The sequence below is a fragment of the Rana temporaria genome, chromosome 8, assembly GCF_905171775.1.
Source record: "Rana temporaria chromosome 8, aRanTem1.1, whole genome shotgun sequence".
NCBI classification, from domain to species: Eukaryota; Metazoa; Chordata; class Amphibia; order Anura; family Ranidae; genus Rana; species Rana temporaria.
In genome coordinates, this window is record NC_053496.1 from 186,883,666 (window position 1) to 186,906,588 (window position 22,923).

The 22,923-nt window shown below is 47.1% G+C and overlaps 1 protein-coding gene across 1 annotated transcript; it reads left to right on the forward strand.

Moving 5' to 3' along the window:
- Nucleotides 1-2,512: 2,512 nt before the first annotated feature.
- LOC120910643 (gastrula zinc finger protein XlCGF26.1-like) lies at nt 2,513-17,325 on the forward strand. The gene is made up of 2 exons (XM_040322396.1): nt 2,513-2,592; nt 15,772-17,325. The coding sequence occupies exons 1-2, from the start codon at nt 2,513-2,515 to the stop codon at nt 17,087-17,089; spliced, it is 1,398 nt and encodes a 465-aa protein (XP_040178330.1). The 3' UTR covers nt 17,090-17,325.
- The last annotated feature ends 5,598 nt before the right edge of the window (nt 17,326-22,923 follow it).

Consider the following 22,923-nt stretch of genomic DNA (forward strand, 5'->3'; position numbering starts at 1 on the left):
GCCTGTCTTGAGATAGTACCAATAGATCGTCCAGGTAATGGTACAGTCGTACCCCTTGTGTATTGATAAGAGACACTACTGCCAAAAGAACCTTTAAAAAGACTCTTAGAGAAGTCGTCAATCCGAACGGAAGACATATAAGCTGCAAGTGCTCTTGTTTGACCTGGAACCGAAGATATTTGTGGAATACGTCTGCCACTGGAACATGAAAATATGCGTCCTTTAAATCTATTGAGATTAACCAGTCGCCTGGTTGAACGATTTTCTGGATGGTCGAAAGTGATTCCATCTTGAATTTTTCATGCTTTATGAACTTGTTGAGAAAAGTAAGGTCTATAACCGGGCGCCAGGAGCCATTATTTTTCTGTACTAGAAAGAGGGGGTAGTACACTCCCTGGAATTCCTCGTTCTTCGGTACGGGCACCACTGCTCCTTGATCTTTCAGAGCGTTCACATATGACAGCAGGACTTGTGTTTTTTCTTCTGACCGTGGTAATGAGGTGGGCATTGGTCTGCAGGGAGGAATCTTGGTGAGGGACCATGTGTGGCCTGTGGAGACAGTTTTGATGGTCCAATAATCTGAGATCGAGGCCACCCAGACATGCCGGAAGAGACATAAGCGAGCCCCTAGCCGACCCGCCTAGGTGTGCCCAATCTCAAAAGGACTTAGTTGGCTCACGCCCACCGGGTGTCAGTTTCTTGGCGGACTTTTAAAAGGATGCCTGTCCTTTATTCCAATTCCAACTTCTTCTGAAATCCCGCCGGGGTTTATAGGAGCGTGCTTCCCTTGAGCGCTCTGTACTTCGTCTACGCTGAGGCCTTCTTTGACTAAACAGGCGCCTGTCCTGGGGAAGGAACCCCGACTTCCCGCCTGTGGCTTTTGAAATAGCATTATCCAGTTTGTTACCAAACAAGGATGACCCCTCAAAAGGGATTTTACACCATGCCTGCTTAGAGGCTGGGTCAGCATGCCAGGGGCGTAACCATAATGCCCGTTCGGCTGTGACCGAAGACAACATAGATCTAGCCAGCAGACGAATGAGGTCAATTGATGCCTCCCCCCAAAAAGTAACTGCCAGATTAAGTTCTTGCACTGCTGAATCTTGTGCCAGATCTTCCGAAACTCCTTTCAGAACAGAATCCCCATTTTCTACCCAGTCCTCCATAGCTTTGGAAGTAACTGCAAGGGCCAGGGCTGGTTTGCAGGCCATTCCTGCCAGGCTGTAGATCCTTTTGAGATCTTGGTCAATCTTGCGTTTCAGGCCATCTTTAAAAGACACTGTATCCTCTAACAGAAGGGTAAGATGCTTCGCTAGGCGCATTAGTGCTGCATCAACGAGGGGAGCATTTTCCAAATGCTTTACATCCTTGGCTTTAAAGGGATAGGCCGTGTACAGACGACCAAACAAGTACGATGAAAGCGGTCCGCCGGACCGTTTTCACCGTACATGTCTGGCCGGGGCTTTCTGTACGATGGCTGTACTAACCATCGTACAGAAATCCGCGCGTAAACAATACGCGGGGCGTGTCCGCCCGTCCATGACGCGGCGACGTGGGCGGGCCTGCCAGTTAAATGCTTCCACGCATGCGTCAAAGTCATTCGACGCATGCGAGGGTTGGCGGGCGCTCGGACATGTACGGTAGGTCTGTACAGACGACCGAACATGTCCGAGCGGGCAGGATTCCAGCGGACTGTTTTAAAACAAGTCCAAGAATATATGCCCGCTGGGAAAAGGCCTGGCGGTTAAATGTTTGCTGGAATCCTGCACGCTCGGGCCTACACACGACCGAACATGTCTGCTGAAACTGGCCCGCGGACCAGTTTCAGCAGACATGTTTGGTCGTGTGTATGGGGCCATAGAGTCTTGAGGTTTTGTTTCGCATAGAAACCTTCTTATCCCCCTTGCTCCATTCTTCCTCAAAAAACGTCCTTAAATTCAGAGGGAGGTGGAAAGTTGGAACGTTCTTTTCCCAATTGTTTGAAAAGCTTGATCCATTTTTCTGGGGGGGGGGGGGGGAGTATCTTCCAATTTTAGGGTCCTTGACCGCCTTGATTGGTGGAGAGACTAAGGCATAGTCGAAGCCCAACGTAAACTCTTCTCCCTCCCTCTCTCTATGCAAGAATCATGGGAGGCATCATGAGGCTGGAATTGCCCGGGATCCTCCTGGGCCTAGTCAGCCAGGGAGCCAGACAAGGTGGTGGACTGGCTCCTTGTGTGGGAGGTGTCTAGTTCCTTTATAGACTGTTGCACTACACATTTAACTAGACACTCGAAGTTTTGTTTTTCCGTCTCTTTCTCACCGACCGTTTGGGCATAACATGGGTCGCATAGTGATTTGCCCTTCGGGATTCTGGTCTTACATCCCCAACAGGCTCTGCGGTCAGAGCGACTATCGCGGTGGTGGTAGCGGTGACTAGAGGAGGAATGGGAACATCTCCTATGCTTGGAGGGGGAATGTGCATGTCCCCTCTGATTATGGGTCCCAGATGGTGTGTCGCATCTGGACCTAGATGAGGAACATTGCTGCGGCCACTCGCCCGCTCATAGCTGGGCCCCGGGTCCTCACCGCAAGGAACAGTATCAGAAGCAGGTAGACACATCCTATATGGACATCAGACAGACACCAGATGATGTAGGGTCCATTGGAGGAGGACAAAAAAGGAACACAGTACATAGCAGGAAGCTCAAATTTATGGGTAGGGGGGTCCTATAGCATTGGAGAGGAGGCAGGGTTAACCCACACGTAGTCTGCCAGGATTTTTTTTTTTTGGGGCATTTGGCCTTTAAATTATAGGTAACCAAGGTGGGATTTTTCTATATGCGGGTCGCTCTCTCTCTTTGCTTTTTTCTCCTCTTATGGAAACTCTGTGGTGTTCGGCCACATGTAGACAACCCATGCCTGTCTTTGGTCCATTCTGGTTTACTATGAAGCGTGACCGCTGGGTGAGCCTACCCTTCCTTTTATACCTTCTTGTGGAATGTTGGGGTGGTGGGGTGATACGTTTAACTGATTTTCCTTTCCCTGGACCTTCCACATCATTTCTCTGCCTGCTCCTCTTCCATCTGTCCTTTGCTTTGTTTTTATGAGTATCATGTAAAGTAACTTTTTTGTGATTTTGGTGTGTGTGTATATATGTATATGCTTCTTTTCCGAGTTACACCTTGTCTCCGCCTCTACCCACCTCTGAGCACCGTCCCTTGGTTGCGCCTCCTAAGCACCTTCGAGCACCGTCCCTTGGTTCCACCTCCTACCCACCTTTGAGCACCGTCCCTTGGTTGTGTCTCCTACCCACCTCTGAGTACATTCCTTGGTTCCACCTCCTACCCACCTTCGAGCACCGTCCCTTGGTTCCACCTCCGAACACCATCCCTTGGTTTCACCTCTGAGCGCTGGCCCTTGGTTCAACCTCCTATCCACCTCTGAAAACCGTCCCTTGGTTCCACCTTCGAGCACCGTCCCTTGGTTCCACCTCACACCGAGCACCGTCCCTTGGTTCCACCCCTTACCCACCTCCAAAGACCGTCCCTTGGTTCCCCTCCTACCCACCTTCGAGCACTGTCCCTTGGTTCTTCCTCCTAACCACCTCTGAGCACCGTCCCTTGGTTTCACCTCACACCCACCCCCTTGGGTTTACCTTCGAACACCGTCCCCTGCCTCCTTTCCCTACCCCCCTCCAAAGACCGCCCCTTGGTTCCACCTCCTACCCACCTCTGAGCACTGTCCCTTGGTTCCACCTCCTAACCACCTCTGAGCGCCGTCCCTTGGTTCCACCTCCTACCCACCTCTGAGTTCTGTCCCTTGGTTCCACCCTTTACGTAGAGAATACAAAAAAGTATAATTTTTTGGGTGCTAAGCATCTGGTATGGAATTTGCTAATGAAAAGCAGTAAAATAGGTCCCCTGCAGCCAGCAACAATGGCTCTCACCAGCAATCTCCTGCTCTCCCCAGCAACAATAGATCCCTCACAGTGACTATAGATCTCCCCTGCAAGAATAGATCTGGCCAAGCAACAATAGATACCCTCACAAAATACCCCCAGCAACAATAGATCTGCCAGTATCAATAGACTCTACAACAGCCAGCAACAATAGACCCCTCCCTCAACAGTAAAGCTCTCCCATCAACAATTGACCCCATAGAAACAATAGTTCCCTCCTCCAGCAGCAATATGTCTCCCCAGCAATATATCCCTCGCAGCTACAATATATCCCATCACCAGCAATAGCTCTCTGCAGCAACAATGGATCCCTCCAAGCAACAATAGATCCCAAGAAATAATATATTCCCCCACATAAAAATACCCTCAGCAGTAATAGATCTGCCAGTATCCATCATCAATAGACTACAACAGCCAGCAACAATAGACCCCTCACTCGACAGTAAAGCTCTCCCATCAACAATTGACCCCATAGAAACAATAGTTCCCCCCTTCATCAGCAATGGGTCTCCCCAGCAACAATAGATCTCCCCAGCAGTCTCCTGATCTCCCCAGCAAAAGATTCCTCACAGTAACTGTACATTCCCCTAGCAATAAAAGATCCCATCAGCAGCTATAGATCTCCAGGGCAACAATGGATCCCTCCAAGCAATAATAGATCCTCCTCAGCAACAATTTATCCCCCATAAGAAAATACCCCCAGCAACAATAGAGCCACCCCAGCAACAATAGATCTGCCATTATCCATCATCAATAGACTCTACAGCAGCCAGCAACAATAGACCCCTCCCTCAACAGAGTAAATCTCTCCCATCTACAATTGACCCCACCAGCAGCAATAGAGCCACCCAGTGACATAAAGCCCCCAGCAGCCTGCATCAGATTCTTCAGCTCCCCTGAAGAAGCATAGTCAGCGAAACGCGTTGGGCACAGCATCCTTTACCCAGTTATATTGATGTCTGTTTTTACTGTTTGTGTTTTGCTTTGTTCATCTATGGAATATATATATATACAGTTCGCTATGGGAAGGATGAACAAGGTGTTTTATTCGTATTCTAGACATTGTAATGTTGGGATTATATCCTTTTTTTAATGTGTTTTTAAAATGATAATAAAAATGTATTCAGCCAAAACAAATTATGTGTGTGTGTCGGTGCAATGCCGACAAACATCCAAATCCAAACATTTCTCATAGGAGACGCTTTAAAGGCCTTTACAGGTCATCCGTTTAGAGTTCACTGTGAATAATGAGTATAGAGTGCAGTAGTCAGGAATATATCATATACAGCCCAGGGTACAGAGTGCAGTGGTCAGGAGTATATCATATACAGTCCAGGGTATAGAGTGCAGTGGTCAGGAGTATATCATATACAGCCCAGGGTACAGAGTGCAGTGGTCAGGAGTATATCATATACAGCCCAGAGTGCAGTGGTCAGGAGTATATCATATACAGTCCTGTGTATAGAGTGTAGTGGTCAGGAGTATATCATATACAGCCCAGAGTGCAGTGGTCAGGAGTAGATCATATACAGCCCTGTGTATAGAGTGTAGTGGTCAGGAGTAGATCATATACAGCCCTGTGTATAGAGTGCAGTGGTCAGGAGTATATCATATACAGCCCAGAGTGCAGTGGTCAGGAGTAGATCATATACAGTCCTGTGTATAGAGTGTAGTGGTCAGGAGTATATCATATACAGCCCAGGGTAATCCATGACCCCAAGTTTTACAAGCAATTCTTTACAAAAAGACAAACCCTGAGACTAGGGTGACCACATTTCTAAACTACCATTCAGGGACACCCTCCCTTCCCAAAAATCAGCTTGTGCTATAACGAATCACAGCACAGTGATTGGACACAAGAGGCGGGATTTATGATTTCTCCAATCACAAGCAGGTGGCGGGGACTGTGCTCCTCCAGGCATTCCCAATTAGGACAAGTACTGTCAGTGAGTAAAGCGGGGATGTGGCGGCCTTTTTTGGGGGCATTAGTTTGGCCCTGGGGTGGCTGTGTCAGTTTCATTCCGGGACACGTGGTCACCCTACCTGAGACTGTTTATTGAAGCCGGAGTGAATGGACTGTTGCTTGGGTGACTGGGGGCCTCTGTACTGTATGAGAAAGAACCAGTTATCATCAGTGGCTCCTGCGGGGGGAGCGCTACACATCTATAAGGATATACAATACTTACACACACAGCACAAGGCCGTGTTCACACTATGAGATCATTCTCGGGGCTGCAGTTCCTCTGAGCTCCACAAGGTGATGATCTTCTCACGTCTACCCAGACAGGAAGTCTCTATGGAAGACAGGAAGTGATGTCAGGTACAGGCAGGAAGCTCCGGGTGAGAGGTGAGTCGGGAGGAAGTAGAGAGGAGACAAAGCTGAAAGTGGGAGCAGAGGAGGTAATAAGATCTTATTTTCTATTTACACCCAGTAACCCCCCGTCATGTCCGTCCTCTTCCTCCATAGTCACTCCGACGTCTTTTATTTCCAGCAGATGATGATACACACATATATTATTATATAGGATTTATATGTCAGTTTACACTCTGAGGGCAGACAGTGCAGTTACAATACAAATCAACACAGGAGAAATCAGAGGGCCCTGCTCATTAAAGCGGCGGTTCACCCTCCGGTGTCACATTTGACACCTTTCAGGGGGGAGGGGTGCAAATACCTGTATAAAACGGGTATTTGCACCACTGTGTATTGAGTCCGGCCCCTCCGCGTCACTGCGCCCCCCCCCCCCCGTTGTGTTCTGGGAAACACTCGGCTCCCATAACACAACGGGAACCATTGGAACTGCACAGCGCCACTCGGGCATGCGCATTAGGGAACCGGGCAGTGAAGCCGCATCGCTTCACTGCCCGATTCACTTACAGAGAATGGCAGCGGGGGAAGCCGAGAGCCGAGCTACCGCTCGGCTTCGGCGGACGCGCTGGACAGGTAAGTGTTAATTTTTAAAAGTCAGCAGCTGCTGTATTTATAGCTGCTGGCTTTTAAAAAAAAAATTGCAGGTGAACCCCCGCTTTAAAGAGAGGGTTGAATGATGCAAAAGGTAATAACTGTGGGGGAAGGGCTGACGGAGAAAATAAAAGAACAGTTGTTAGGTGGTGACGGGATAGGCTTCTCTGAAGAGAAGGGTTTTCAGGGATCGTCTAAAAGTGGACAGAGTAGAAGATAGTCAAACAAATTGGGGCAGGGAGCTCCAGAGGGTGGGAGAGGCTGGGGAACGTCCTGGAGATGAGCTTGGAAGGAGATGAGTTGTGGATGCCTTCGTAAATTGTTAATATTTTGAATTGAATGCATTGGGAGAGCAGAAGCCAATGGGAGGAGTGGCAGAGAGAGATGGAGGGCACTGAATGGAAACCAATGGAGCAACTGGCAGAGAGGAGTAGCTGACAGTAAACAGTTGGGAAGGGGGATGATTCTGGCGGCAGCATTCATGAGGGACTGAAGGGGGAGGAGCCTATATGAAGGTAATCCAGTGAGGAGGGAGTTGCAGTAGTCGAGGCGAGAGATAACCAGGGAGTGAATCAGTAGCTTTGTGGTGTCATTGGTTAGGAAGGGGCGTAGTTTGGAGATGTTGTGGAGGTTGAGGCGGCAAGCTTTGGACTGTAATTGGATGTGGGTCCCGAAAGGAAAGCTCAGAGTCCAGAATTACACCTTGGCATGCGGGGACGGGTAGATAGTCATCGATCTTGACAGAGATATCAGGGACGACGTTAAAAAATGCAGCATGTTCGAATTTTTTTTTTTTTTTTCGTTTTTCAAAAGCCGAAAAGCGATGTGAAGCCCACAAACGATGATTTTAAATGACGTTTTTAAAAACGTCTTTTTTTTTCATGCCAAAAAACGACCGTGTGTACGCGGCATTAGACCTCTCTGCTGCCTTTGACACAATTGACCACCTGCTCCTCCTCAGCAAATTACACTCCTTGGCCTCTGTGATTCTGCTTTATCCTGGTTCTCCTCCTACCTATCTCAGCGCGCTTTTAGTGTCACTTACAACTCCATCTCCTCCGCTCCTCTTCCTCTTTCTGTTGGGATACCCCAAGGCTCCATCCTTGGGCCTCTCCTATTCTCACTCTATACCTCTTCCCTGGGTCAGTTGATAACCTCCCATGGCTTCCAATACCACCTCTATGCCGACGACACCCAGATCTATCTCTCCACTCCTCAACTCACCCCCTCCATCTCCTCACGGATATCAAACTTACTGAATGACATATCAGTATGGATGTCACACCGCTTCCTCAAACTCAATATTAAGTACAAATCATTAGTAAGACCTCATCTGGAATGTGCAGTTCAGTTTTGGGCACCAGTTCTCAAAAAGGATATCGGAGAACTGGAGAAAGTGCAGAGAAGGGAAACCAAACTGATAAGAGGCATGGAGGAGCTCAGCTATGAGGAAAGATTAGAAGAACTAAATCTATTCACTCTTGAGAAGAGGAGAATAAGGGGGGATATGATCAACATGTACAAATATATAAGAGGTCCATACAGTGTACTTGGTGTTGAGTTATTCACTTTACGGTCAACACTGAGGACAAGGGGGCACTCTTGATGTCTAGAGGAAAAGAGATTTCACCTCCAAATACGGAAAGGTTTTTTCACAGTAAGAGCTGTGAAAATGTGGAACAGACTCCCTCCAGAGGTGGTTCTGGCCAGCTCAGTAGATTGCTTTAAGAAAGGCCTGGATTCTTTCCTAAATGTACAGAATATAACTGAGTACTAACATTTATAGGTAAAGTTGATCCAGGGTAAATCCGATTGCCTCTCGGGGGATCAGGAAGGAATTTTTTCCCCTGCTGTAGCAAATTGGATCTCATGCTCTGCTGGGGTTTTTTGCCTTCCTCTGGATCAACTGTGGGTATGGAGTTGGGTGTATGGGATTGTACTGTGTTTTTTATTTTGTTTTTTTTATTTTTTGTGGTTGAACTGGGTGGACTTGTGTCTTTTTTCAACCTGACTAACTATGTAATATTTCTAAAACTGAGCTTGTAATATTTCCTCCTTCACGCCCCCTCCCCCCCCATTGGTCCCCCCAACAGCACAACCATTGGTCCCTCCACACATGCCAGGGTGCTGGGTGTAATCCTTGACTCTGACCTCTCCTTTAGCCATCCAATCACTGGCTTAATCCTGCCGCCTTAATCTCCGCAACATCTCCATAATTCGATTGTTCCTGACTAATGACACCACAAAGCAACTTATTCACTCCTTGATTATTTCCCGCCTTGACTACTGCAACTCTCTCCTTAATGGCCGACCCTTACACAGGCTTCTCCCCCTTTCAGTCTATTATGAATTCTGCTGCTAGACTAATACACCTCACTAACCAATCCGTGACTGCTGCTCCTCTCTGCCAATCCCTTCACTGGCTTCCCCTCCCCCCACCGTGTAAAATTCAAAATGCTAACCACAACATACAAAGCCATTCACAACATCGCCCCCATCTACATCACCAACAGATATCGCCCAAATCATCCCCTTTGCTCCTCCCAGGACCTCCTTCTCTCTAGCTGCCTTGTTACCTCCTCCCATGCTTGCCTTCAGGACTTCTCCAGAGCCTCTCCCATCCTCTGGAACTCCCCGCCCCAGTATGTCCGATCAGCCCCTACCCTGTCCACCTTCAGATCCCTGAAAACGAATTTATTCAGGGAAGCCTATCCTACACCCACCTAACAACTGTCCCTGAGCCACCCCCATCAAATTCTCTGCAGCTATTACCTTTTGTACCACCACCCCTCCCTTTAGAATGTAAGCTCTACGAGCCGGGCCCTCCTGTACCTTTTGTATTGAACTGTACTGTAATTGAGTTGTCCCCCCTATACATTGTAAAGCACTGCGTAAACTGTTGGCGCTCTATAAATCGTGTATAATAATAATAAAATAGGTCTGCTTGGCAGTGAGGATACAGGAATTGGAATTTAGAAGGGCATATTTATATTGATTGAAGGTTTTCTGAGACTCATGCCGCGTACACACGATCATTTTTCAGCATGAAAAGAAAACGTTGTTTTTCATCATGTCTAAAAAATGAAGTTTTCCCAACTTCATCATTAAAACGATGTTGCCCACACACCATCGTTTCTAGCAAAGAGCGGTGACGTACAACACGTACGACGGCACCATAAAGGGGAAGTTCCATTGGCCTTTGTCCTGCTTTAGCTGTTTCCGTGTTAGTAAAAGACGATTCGCGCTTTTTTGTCTGTTACAGCGTGATGAATGTGCTTACTCCATTATGAACGGTAGTTATACCAGTTTTTGAAAAACTATGTTTTTTTCATGCTGAAAAATGATCGTGTGTACGCGGCATCAGGCTGGCCGTACATGGTCAAATTTCGAAAGAATTTTCTTTTAAAAATCAGACATTTTGTACGTTTTGTGATGTGATGGTGACACCATTGATTTCGAAATTCAAGCAACCAAGCCTTCAATTTCACCTCATGTTGCTACAGAAAATAATTTTCGTGGCTGGGAATCTTCTTTTCTTTCCGGGAATTTTCTTTTGTTTCACTTGTTTCATTTCTTTTTCGATTACATTTCTCGCACGATTCTCCCATCATTGATTCGAAAATCGTTACTTTTTCAAAAAATTTACAACATGCCGATTACTCAAATTCTATTGCCACATGAAAATCGGCTGTTGCTGCAGCCCACTAATGGTGCGAAATTCGAACGAAGATTTTTGAAAGAAAATTATTTTGTAATTTGACCCATGTATAATGTTCTTATGCTCAGTCCAAACCACTCGCCCAACACTATTGGAGAGGTTGCACTGCGTGCACAGGTAGGAGAATACATGGTTGATTGTGTTGCCACCAGAGTGAGTAGAAGCATGTGTCCATTGCTTCAGGGTCAAAAGAGGAGGTTAGACTGAGAGGTTTAGAAGTAGCAGAGGTGTTCGTATTAACAGGGATGTTGAAGTCATCGAGAATGATTGTGAGGATTTCAGGAGAGACAAAGAAGGGAAGCCAGGCACAGAAGTCATCAAGAAAGGGTGAGACCAGTCAATGAGGCCAATAGCACAGCATTTCCTAAAGATATTGGAGAAAATAGATGAATACAATGCGCCTCAATTGAGGAGAGTGACAGAGAGGGAGGTGGGTGAAGTACCTAAGCTATGTGAGGCTAGAAGGATTCCCACTCCACCTCTGTTATATCCACAGGGTCTGGAGGAGTGAGTCCAGAGAAGGCCATCATGGGAGAGGGAAGCAGGAGAAGCAGTGTCGGATTCATGAAGTCAGGTTTCAGTAACAGCGAGTAGTTGGTGATAAAGAGGTGATGGACAGAAGAGAGTTTGTTACAGACACAGCAGGCGTTCCAAAGAGTGCCAGAGAAGGGGAGGCTGGTTTGGGAAAAAGAGGGATAGAAACTAAATTGTGTGGATTGCAGCTGCTGCCAGAGGGCATGGGGTGATGGGAGATTCGGGCACAGTTTGATGATGGAGGTCCAGGGTTTGGGGTTTAATCTCCAGAGGTTAGGAGAAGCAGAAGGGTGAGGGGGGTAATATGGGAGTGTGATTTATATGAAGGGACGGGCCTCAGCATCCTGGAGGTTTTATTAGCATGTGGGTTTAGAATTATCAGGAGTTGGTGAGCGCAGTAATAGGGGGAGGACAGAAGTGAGGGTGATATATACAGGCTGTGGGGTGGAGAAGAGGGGTGAGGGAAAGAGAGATTAAGGAGAGAAGACACAACTGTCAGAAGGATTGGTAAGCAGATGTTACAGAGAGGAAGGAGAGCTGAATGAGGAAACAAAGTCACCTGCAGTCTGTTTGGTGTTTTTTCAAAGTAGTTTGCTGTGTATTCTCGTATTGTGCAATCACTAAATTGCAGAGCCGAAGGACGCCCACTTAAATAAAGAACCCACTTATAGAAAGTACCCCAGACATGTGCCCCCCAGCCATTTATAATGTGGAAATGTAGATGAACCCCTTCAGGGTCAGAACATTCCCCCACTTACAGGGCTAAAACATTTCCTTTCTACCAATCACCTTCTCACCTCAAGGTTCAGAATAGTCAGGGTCAAATCCACAGTCAAAAGGCAGGCAGAGTTCAGAGAGTTAATATCCGATCCGAGGTTACGGACGAGGGAATCCAAACAGCAAAGCAGGGCAGAAAAAGAGACAGCTTGGAGCACATGTTACACAATATCACAAGCATGAGACTGCAGGCTTAGCTGGCTTTAAATCTGAGTTGGCTGCGGGGTCTCCCTCCAATGAGTATCTGTCTTCACTTTCAACCATCAAATTTACCAGACTTTTTGAGACTTTGCTTTCTTTCGTTTCCTGGACTTTTTTTTTTAGAAACATATGTGTATCTCCAATACCCATTGAGTAATTGTTCAATATATTGCTACCATACTGTAATCACCACTTTATATTTCATGTGTTCACTGTCACCTGTGCCCCTTCCCCTCTTTACACATTTTTAATATTAATTAATATTGTGTTTCACAGCGCGGACATCTTTTACTTGTTTCATTATCACTTTTGTCTATCAAGGTAGACCTTCCTAGGTTTTGCAGCAGTGCCCCTTCACTCCCCCCCCCCCCCCCGTTTGCTATTCACAGACAGCGCAGGAGTTTCACTTTTTACATTGGCTTTAAATCAGGTTTGGTCTCCACCCAGAGACTAACCACATCAATCACCTTACAGGTGGACAGATAGACAGAAAGAATGCACCACAGCCAAAACCAGGATGCTGGAATGAGGAGCAGGAGCGCAACACACTCCTGACAAACGATTCTGGGAATGTCATTTGATTTTATTATTTGTGTTTAAATTTAGAGTTTTCCTCCTGTGACGTCTGGAGATCATATGACGATCACATTGCCTCCACCTCCCTCCCTGATAGAATAGAGAAATAAAAAGAAGATTCTAGAAGTCACCAGAGAGATCATCGAGCTGCTGACAGGAGTGGTGAGCGGTGCCGGGAAGGACGTCATGATGGAGAATCAGCCGCCCCTCACATCACCGGGTAAGAGGAGACTTTATTGTAAAGGAGAGAGCAGTACGGAGGCTCCACCTAGATCCCCCATCATCTGATAAACACATAGAAACAATGTATTCAGTCAGTGTGTGTGTTTCCTACAGATGGATCCAGTAATGGGAACCCACCAGAGAGATGTCCCCGTCCTCTGTATTCCCGGGATTCCACACAGGAAGGTCACACCATCCCCCACCATCATCAGGTAGATGAGGAACAATCACTGATAGTATCGTTAGGATCTGTACATTATCTGCATTGTTACCATTGATGTCATTTTTATTCTATATTCAGAGTGGAAACCTAAGAGATTCTAAAGTTGAGGTTAAAGAAGAGATAAAAGAGGAGGATGATGAGGATGGGGTGATGGAGGAAGAACACAAAGATCGGTACCAGGACACCATGGTGGAGTCATCCAGCTACAGAAACCCACCAGAGAGATGTCCCCGTCCTCTGTATTCCCGGGATTCCACACAGGAAGGTCACACCATCCCTCACCATCATCAGGTAGATGAGGAACAATTATTGGTAGTTATGATTTATACACTAACTTGTTTATTATAATGAATGTTTTATTATATGTTCAGAGTGGAAACCTCGGGGATGATAATATTGTTGTTAAAGAAGAGTATAAAGAGGAGGATGAGGAGTATGGAGTGATGGAGGAGTTTTCAGAAGGACACAAGGATATGATGGAGCCACCTAATACCAGGAACCCCCCAGAGAGATGTCCCCGTCCTCTGTTTTCCCGGGATTCCACACAGGAAGGTCACACCATCCCTCCTTATTTAAAGGTTGGTGGATCTAGAACATGGACTAGTGGAGAGAATTTTTATTTTTATGATGCCACAATAATAAAGCTTATATCTTACAGATGATATTCTCTCTCATTCTCTTGATTTAGAGTGGAGATCCAATCGATATAGAATTTGAGGTGAAATCAGAAGAAGAAGAGACGTATGTGAGGGATGATCAGCAGTCTATGGAGGAGGATGGCATAACGGGGACATTTATAGAGGAGGACACTCCTACAGAGATCAGCACAGGTGGGTCATTAACACTAAATCCATTCCTCCACCCATACTGCTCACTGATTGGTCCAGAGTAGGGCGGGGACTGGGTGATATCAGCCTGTAATCCCCTGGTCACTTTCCTGAGCTGTGTTTCCCGTCCTGTATTCCTGTATTTCTCTCGGATAATCTTCCTTCTCTGGAACTCTAAAGCGGAGCTCCGACTTAAATTTTTTTATTAAAAGCCAGCAGCTACAAATTCTGCAGCTGCTGACTTTTAATAAATGGACACTTACCTGTCCAGGGTGCCCGCAATGTCGGCAGCAGAAGACGAGCAATCGCTCATCTCGCCGGAAGTGGGTGCAAATTCCTGTATTATACAGGTATCTGCACCCCCTTCCCCCTGAAATGTGCCAATTGGACCGGAGGGGGGGGGGGGGGAATCTGATGAGCAGAAGTTCCACTTTAGGGTGGAGCTCTGCTTTAAACAGAAAGTGATAATGAGGGAGGAGTCAGTAACCCAATGATGGTGATCTTCAGGATCAGTCCAGTCTTCATCTTGGTGGTTCTCCCCCCATCCTCACTCTCTGACCTCTGGTGGGGCTCAGCCCCGCTGTTATTCATGACTAAATAAGGAAGTGCAGGACTTCTTGTGTTGGGAAGATGGCAATGAGTGATAGAGGGGGTTGGGACCCTCGTCCTATAATCCCCTCATCACTGTCACTCCTATAAAAGACAGTTCTCGTTGTTTCCTCACTCTCTGACTAAGATTCATGAATAAAGAAATGATCTGGTAGGAGATCAGAGGAGCCATTTACTAGTTACCTTGAGGGGGGAATTGTAAGATCCTCAGAGACAAAGCTGCCTGATGTGGGCGGAGTCCTGGTTTAGGGGAACCAATCAGCTCATGTCTAGTAATAATCTTTGTATTTCTATTTTAGTAGATGGACGGGAGATGAGGAAAACCTCAGAGGATTGTCTCACTTTGTCTCCAGACTGTAAAGTAGAAGATGAGGACATCACACAGTATAGTCCAGGAGAAAACCCGACTACCTCAAATGTCCATCCGGCACCACACAGTGTAGATGGACCATCGTATTCCTCCTATCCTGAGGAACCTCAGACTGTGCGGGACGGTGCCAGACCATCGTATTCCTCTTATCCTGAGGAACCTCAGACTGTGCTGGACAGTGCCGGACCATCGTATTCCTCTTATCCTGAGGAACCTCAGACTGTGCTGGACGGTGCCGGACCATCGTATTCCTCTTGTCCTGAGGAACCTCAGACTGTGCGGGACGGTGCCGCACCATCGTATTCCTCTTATCCTGAGGAACCTCAGACTGTGCGGGACGGTGCCGGACCATCGTATTCCTCTTATCCTGAGGAACCTCAGACTGTGTGGGACGGTGCCGGACCATCGTATTCCTCTTATCCTGAGGAACCTCAGACTGTGCGGGACGGTGCCGGGCCATCGTATTCCTCTTATCCTGAGGAACCTCAGACTGTGCGGGACGGTGCCGGACCATCGTATTCCTCTTATCCTGAGGAACCTCAGACTGTGCGGGACGGTGCCGGACCATCGTATTCCTCTTATCCTGAGGAACCTCAGACTGTGCGGGACGGTGCCGGACCATCGTATTCCTCTTATCCTGAGGAACCTCAGACTGTGCGGGACGGTGCCGGACCATCGTATTCCTATTATCCTGAGGAACCTCAGACTGTGCGGGACGGTGCCGGAGCATCGTATTCCTCTTATCCTGAGGAACCTCAGACTGTGTGGGACGGTGCCGGGCCATCGTATTCCTCTTATCCTGAGGAACCTCAGACTGTGCGGGATGGTGTTGTCTTTCCAACAGATAAGAGGTTTTCCTGTACTGAGTGCGGGAAGTGTTTCCCTTTTAGATCACATCTTAATGTGCATACAAGATCTCACACAGGTGAGAATGTGTTTTCCTGTTCTGAGTGCGGGAAATTTTTTGTAAAAAAATCTGAATTTGTAAAACATCTGAGATGTCACACGGGGGAGAAGCCGTATTCCTGTCCTGATTGCGGGAAATGTTTTTCACATAAGTCCTATTTTAACGCACATATGAGATTGCACACAGGTGAGAAGCCATATTCCTGTCCTGAGTGTGGGAAATGTTTTTCAAAGAAGTCCTATCTTAACATACATCAGAGATCGCACACAGGTGAGAAGCCGTATTCCTGTACTGAGTGCGGGAAAAGTTTTGTTCTTAAATCAGTACTTGTCTCACATCAGAGATCCCACGCGGGGGAGAAGCCGTATGCCTGCACTGAGTGCGGGAAATGTTTTACAAATAAGTTCAATTTTTACATACATCTGAGATTGCATACTGGAGAAAAGCCATATTCCTGTACTGAGTGTGGAAAATGTTTTGTAAAAAATTCTGCACTTGTGATACATCGGAGGTCACACACGGGAGAGAAGCCGTATTTCTGTACTAAGTGCGGGCAAAGTTTTGTAAAAAAATCACAATTTGTCACACATCGGAGGTCTCACATGCCGGAGAAGTCGTATTCCTGTCCTGAGTGCGGGAAATGTTATTCGCAGAAGGCTAGTCTTTCCAAACATGAGATAACACACATGAGCTTGAAGCCGTATTTCTGTTATGAGTGCGGGAAAAGTTTTTCACAGAAGTCCACTCTTATCACACATCAGAGATCTCACACGGGTGAAAAGCCGTATTCCTGTCCTGAGTGCGGGAAATATTTTACACAGAAGTCCTCTCTTTCCACACATAAGAGATTGCACACGGGGGAGAAGCGACATTCCTGTCCTGAGTGCGGGAAACAATTTTCATTGAAGTCCAGTCTTAAGAGACATCAGAGATCTCACACAGGGGAGAAGCCGTATTCCTGTCCTGAGTGCGGGAAATGTTTTTCAGAGAAGTGCAATCTTTACATACATCAGAGATCTCACATGGGGGAGAAGCCGTATTCCTGTCCTGAGTGCGGGAAATGTTTTTCACAGAAGTCCAATCTTACCACACATCAGAAATTGCACACGGGGGAGAAGCCGTATTCCTGTCCTGAGTGCGGGAAATGTTTTTCAAGAAAGCCACATCTTTCTAGACATCAGAGATCTCACACGGGAGAGAAGCCACTTTCCTGTCCTGAGTGAGGAAATCGTTTTTCATCGATATTTAATCTTTACACACATAAGAGATTGCACATGCAAGAGAAGCCGTATTCCGTCCTGAGTGTGGGAAATGTTTCAAACTAAGTCCGGTCTTAACATACATCAGAGATCTCACACGGAGATAGATCCACTTTCTCTTCTTCTCTATTAGTGAGTGCGGGAAATGTCTTGTATATGAATGTTGCTGGACATGCGGGGAAGAAGCACACCCTGATATACACCTCAGATATACTCCATGGCTGATCTTCATCATGTAAGAAACACTTCATAAGGAGATCAGAGATCACCAAAGACATGGATGAAGTGTTGTACCGTGTTGGCCATTGATAGCAGGAGAAAAATAAAAATGGAGTCATTCCCTCTCATTGGCTGAGTACATTTTGTGGTGTAAACTCTTGCAAGAGGTCTGTTTTCTCAAGTCGTCTTCCAGGACGAAACGCGTTAACCCCACCACTTAAAAGGCGGTCCTCCTAAGCGTTTTAAAATCAAAATTGAGTCATTACCTTATGTCCCTTTTTATACCTCCTTGTGGAATGTTGGGGTGGTGGGGTGATATGTGTAACTGATTTTCCTTTCCCTGGACCTTCCAATCCATTTTTCTCCCTCTTTCTCTTGTACCTATCCTTTTCTTTTGTTTTTATGAGTATCATGTAAAGTACCGGTAACTTTTATGTGATTTTGGTGTGTGTATATACAGTATATATATAGTATTTAGTGGGTTTTTTTTCTCAGAGAATAGGTGCAGGTACTACACTTTTATGAGTGACCCCTTGTTTCCACCTCCGAGCTCCGTCCCTTGGTTCCACCTCCTACCCACCTTCGAGGACGATCCCTTGGTTTACCTGCTACCCAACTCCGAGCTCCGTCCCTTGGTTTTCACCCCCTACCCACCTCCAAGCTTCATCCCTTGGTTCCACCCCCTACCCACCTCCAAGCACCGTCCCTTGGTTCCACCTCCTACCCACCTTCGAGGACGATCCCTTGGTTTACCTGCTACCCAACTCCGAGCTCCGTCCCTTGATTTTCACCCCCTACCCACCTCCAAGCTCCATCCCTTGGTTTTCACCCCCTACCCAACTCCAAGCTTCATCCCTTGGTTCCACCCCCTACCCACCTCCAAGCTCCATCCCTTGGTTTTCACCCCCTACCCACCTCCAAGCTCCATCCCTTGGTCCCACCTCCAAGCACTGTCCCTTGGTTCTACCTCCAAAGACCGTCCCCTGGTTCCACCTCTGAGCACCATCCCTTGGTTCAACCTCTGAGCACTGTCCCTTGGTTCCCCCTCTGAGCACCGTTCCCTGCTTCCACCCCCTACTCACCTCCAAAGACCGTCCCTTGGTTCCACCTCCTACCCACCTTTGAGCACTGTTCCTTGGTTCCACCTCTGAGCGCCGTCCTTTGGTCCCACCTCTGAGCACCGTCCCTTGGTTCCACCGCTAACCACCTCAGAATACCGTCCCTTGGTTCCTCCTCCTACCCACCTTTGAGCACCGCCCCTTGGTTCCACTGCCTACCCACCTCCGAGCACCATCCCTTAGCTTTATTTAGCTATGACTAAACACTAATGTAGTATGAAACGCGTCAACTTCACCGGTGTGCTGTGACTTGTAGTGCTGTTTTTTGGTTTTGGGTTTTTCAATAAAGGCAATTTTTCATTCGAAGTGCGGAAGTCCAGAAGAATCTGTTCTTTTGTTTTGCACCATCCCTTGGTTCCATCCCTACCCACCTCCAAGCTTCGTCCCTTGGTTCCACTTCCTACCCACCTTAGAGCGTTGTCCCTTGCTTTCACCTCCTACCCACCTTTGAGCACCGTCCCTTGGTTCCACCTCTGAGCGCTGTCCTTTGGTTCCAACTCCAAGCACCGTCCCTTGGTTCCACCCCCTACCCACCTTAGAGTGCCGTCCCTTGGTTCCACCTCCTACCCACCCCCAAGCTCTGTCCCTTGGTTTCACCTCCTACTCACCTCTGAGCACCATCCCTTGGTTCCATCCATACCCACCTCCAAGCTCCGTCCCTTGGTTTCACCTCCTACCCACCTTTGAGCACTATCCCTTGGTTCCACCTTCAAGCACCATCCCTTGGTTCCACCCCCTATCTACTTTCGAGTGCCGTCCCTTGGTTCCACCTCCTACTCACCCCCAAGCTCTGTCCCTTGATTATACCTCCGAGCTCTGTCCCTTGGTTCCACCCCCTACCCACCTCCGAGCTCTGTCCCTTGGTTCCACCCTTTACCTAGAGAATACAGAAAAGTATAATTTTTTGGGTGCTAAGTGTCTGGTATGGAATTTGCTAACGAAAAGCAGTAAAATAGGTCCCCTGCAGCCAGCAACAATACACCCCTCAGCAACAATAGACCCCTCAGCAACAATAGATCTCACCAGCAATCTCCTGATCTCCCCAGCACCACCTCCGAGCACCGTCCCTTGGTTCCCCCTCCGAGCACCGTCCCTTGGTTCCCCCTCCGAGCACTGTCCCTTGGTTCCACCTCCTACCCACCTCTGAGCACTGTCCCTTGGTTTAACCTCCGAGCACCGTCCCTTGGGTTCACCTCCTTCCCACCTCTGAGCACTGTCCCTTGGTTTAACCTCCGAGCACCGTCCCCCTTGGTTCCACCTCCAAGAACCATTCCTTGCTGCCACCTCCTACCCACCCCTGAGCACTGTCCCTTGGTTCCACCTCCTACCGACTTCCAAGCACCGTCCATTGGTTGCACCTCCTACCGACCTTTGAGCACCGTCCCTTGCTTCCACCTCGGAGAACCGTCACTTGCTTCCACCTCCTACCCAACTCCCTTGGTTCCACCTACCAGCACCGTCACTCGGTTCCACCTCTGAGCTCTGTCCATTGGTTCCACCTCCAAATACCATCACTTGGTTCCATCTCCAAGCACCATCCCTTGGTTTCACCTCCTTCCCACCTCTGAGCACCGTTCCTTGGTTTCACCTCCTACCCACTTCCAAAATCCTTCCCTTGGTTGCACCTCCAAGCACCATTCCTTGGTTCCATCTCCGAGCACCATCCCTTGGTTTCACCTCCTACCCACCCCTGTGCACCGTTCCTTGTTTTCTCTTCCTACTTAGCCTGCATCAGATTTTTAAGCTCCCCTGAAGAAGCATAGTCAGCGAAACGCGTGGGGAACAGCAGCCTTTACCCAGTTATATTGATGTCTGTTTTTACTGTTTGTGTTTTGCTTTGTTCATCTATGGAATATATATATATATACAGTATGCTATGGGAAGGATGAACAAGGTGTTTTATTTGTAGTCGTTTTCTAGACATTGATTGTAATGTTAGGATTATATCCTTTTTTGAATGTATTTTTAAAATGATAATTAAAATGTATTGAACCTGATTGTTGTCATATGTGTCAATAAACATTCTTTTTGAGAAAAAAAAAAAAAATGTATTGAACCAAAAAATAATATTTGTGTGTCGGTACAAACATCCAAATCCAAACATTTCTCATAGGAGACGCTTTAAAGGCCTTTACAGGTCATCCGTTTAGAGTTCACTGTGAATAATGTGTATAGAGTGCAGAGGTCAGGAGTATATCATATACAGTGCTGTGTATAGAGTGCAGAGGTCAGGAGTATATCATATACAGTCCAGGGTACAGAGTGCAGTGGTCAGGAGTATATCATATACAGTCCTGTGTATAGAGTGCAGTGGTCAGGAGTATATCATATACAGCCCAGAGTGCAGTGGTCAGGAGTATATCATATACAGCCCAGAGTGCAGTGGTCAGGAGTATATCATATACAGCCCAGAGTGCAGAGGTCAGGAGTATATCATATACAGTCCTGTGTATAGAGTGCAGAGGTCAGGAGTATATCATATACAGCCCTGTGTATAGAGTGCAGAGGTCAGGAGTATATCATATACAGCCCTGTGTATAGAGTGTAGTGGTCAGGAGTATATCATATACAGCCCAGGGTGCAGAGGTCAGGAGTATATCATATACAGCCCTGTGTATAGAGTGCAGAGGTCAGGAGTATATCATATACAGCCCTGTGTATAGAGTACAGAGGTCAGGAGTAATGCTATGTCTTGGCCTAGGCCGACAAAGGCCAGGCCCAGGGCCTGCAAACCTTTAGGTGATCACAATCTAATATGTACACTATATTACCAAAAGAATTGGGACGCCTGCCTTTACAGACACATGAACTTTAATGGCATCCCAGTCTTAGTCCGTAGGGTTCAATATTGAGTTGGCCCCGCCCTTTACAGCTATACCAGCTTCAACTCTTCTGGGAAGGGCGTCCAAAAGGTTTAGGAGTGTCTATGGGAATGTTTGACCATTCTTCCAGAAGCGTATTTGCGTGGTCAGGACGAGAAGGCCTGGGTCACGTTCTCCGCTCTAATTCATCCCAAAGGTATTTTATCGGGTTGAGATCAGGACTCTGTGCTGGCCAGTCAAGTTCCTCCACCCCAAAATCATTGATCCATGTCTTTATGGGCTTTCCTTTGAATGGGTGGTGTTGTGCCCGATTGTTGATACCATTGGGCCCCATTGTTGGTGTCATTGGAAGAAATTGTACCCCCTTCATTGAAGTTAGTGGGGCGGGAATGATGCCCCATCGTTGGTCAGAGGATCAAGGATGTAATATTGCCCCAAGGGCCAGGTAAAATCAAGCAAAAAGCTGTATCTGGCCTCTGGGCCACAGTTTGGAGACCACTACCGTAGAACATGAAGTGCGCTAAAGGAGAAGTATGGCCAAAGCGCTTTTGAATTAAGTGTGATCCCAATCAGCGCAACCTCTACTCCAACTCAACCAAATAATAATAGATACAAATAAATTACAAAACAATATACAATGCACTGGCGGCCAGTGCTCAATATTTTAGGGGGGCGGAAAACTAACGGCAACCCCAATCGCAGGTGAGGGACGGGAATATGGCGATCAACCCCAAAACCAGCCCCCCCCCCCAGGTGACAGACGGAAAGACGTTTAGAAGCCTTACCTTAGGAAGCAGCGGGAAGGAGGAGCCGGGCCGTTGATTCTCCTCCTGGCCAAACAGGAAGTGTGTCCTGAGACCCGATTGGCCAGGGAGTCATAAGACTCCCTGGCCAATCGGGTCTCAGGACAAGTTTCCTGATTGGCCAGGTGGAGAATCAGGAAGACAATAGCAAATATTATTTCCCTATTGTCCCACAACTGGGTGGGCTCAGGGTGCAGTGCTCTACGCCTCAAGCCTACCCTTTTTTAACCACTTTAGCCCCGGGCCTGTTTTTCAGAGTCGGTGTTTACGAGACAAAACCATTTTTTTTTGCTAGAAAATTACTTAAAACCCCCAAACATTATATATATATTTTTTTCTAACACCCTAGAGAATAAAATGGAAGTCATTGCAATACTTTTTGTCACACCGTATTTCCGCAGCGGTCTTACAAGCGCACTTTTTTTGGAAAAAATTCACTTTTTTAAATGAAAAAATAAGACAACAATAAATTTGGCCCAATTTTTTTATATATTGTGAAAGATAATGTTACGCCGAGTAAAATGATACCCAACATGTCACGCTTAAAAATTGCGCCCGCTCGTGGCATGGCGTCAAACTTTTACCCTTAAAAATCTTGATAGGCGACGTTTAAAAAATTCTACAGGTTGCATTTTTTGAGTTACAGAGTAGGCCTAAGGCTAGAATTATTGCTCTCGCTCTAACGATCGCGGCGATACCTCACTTGTGTGGTTTGAATACCGTTTTCATATGTCGGCGCTACTCGCGTATACGTTCGCTTCTACGCGCGAGCTCGTCGGGACGGGGCGCTTTAAAAAAATTTTTTTTTGCTTTTCGCATTTATTTTTATTTATTTT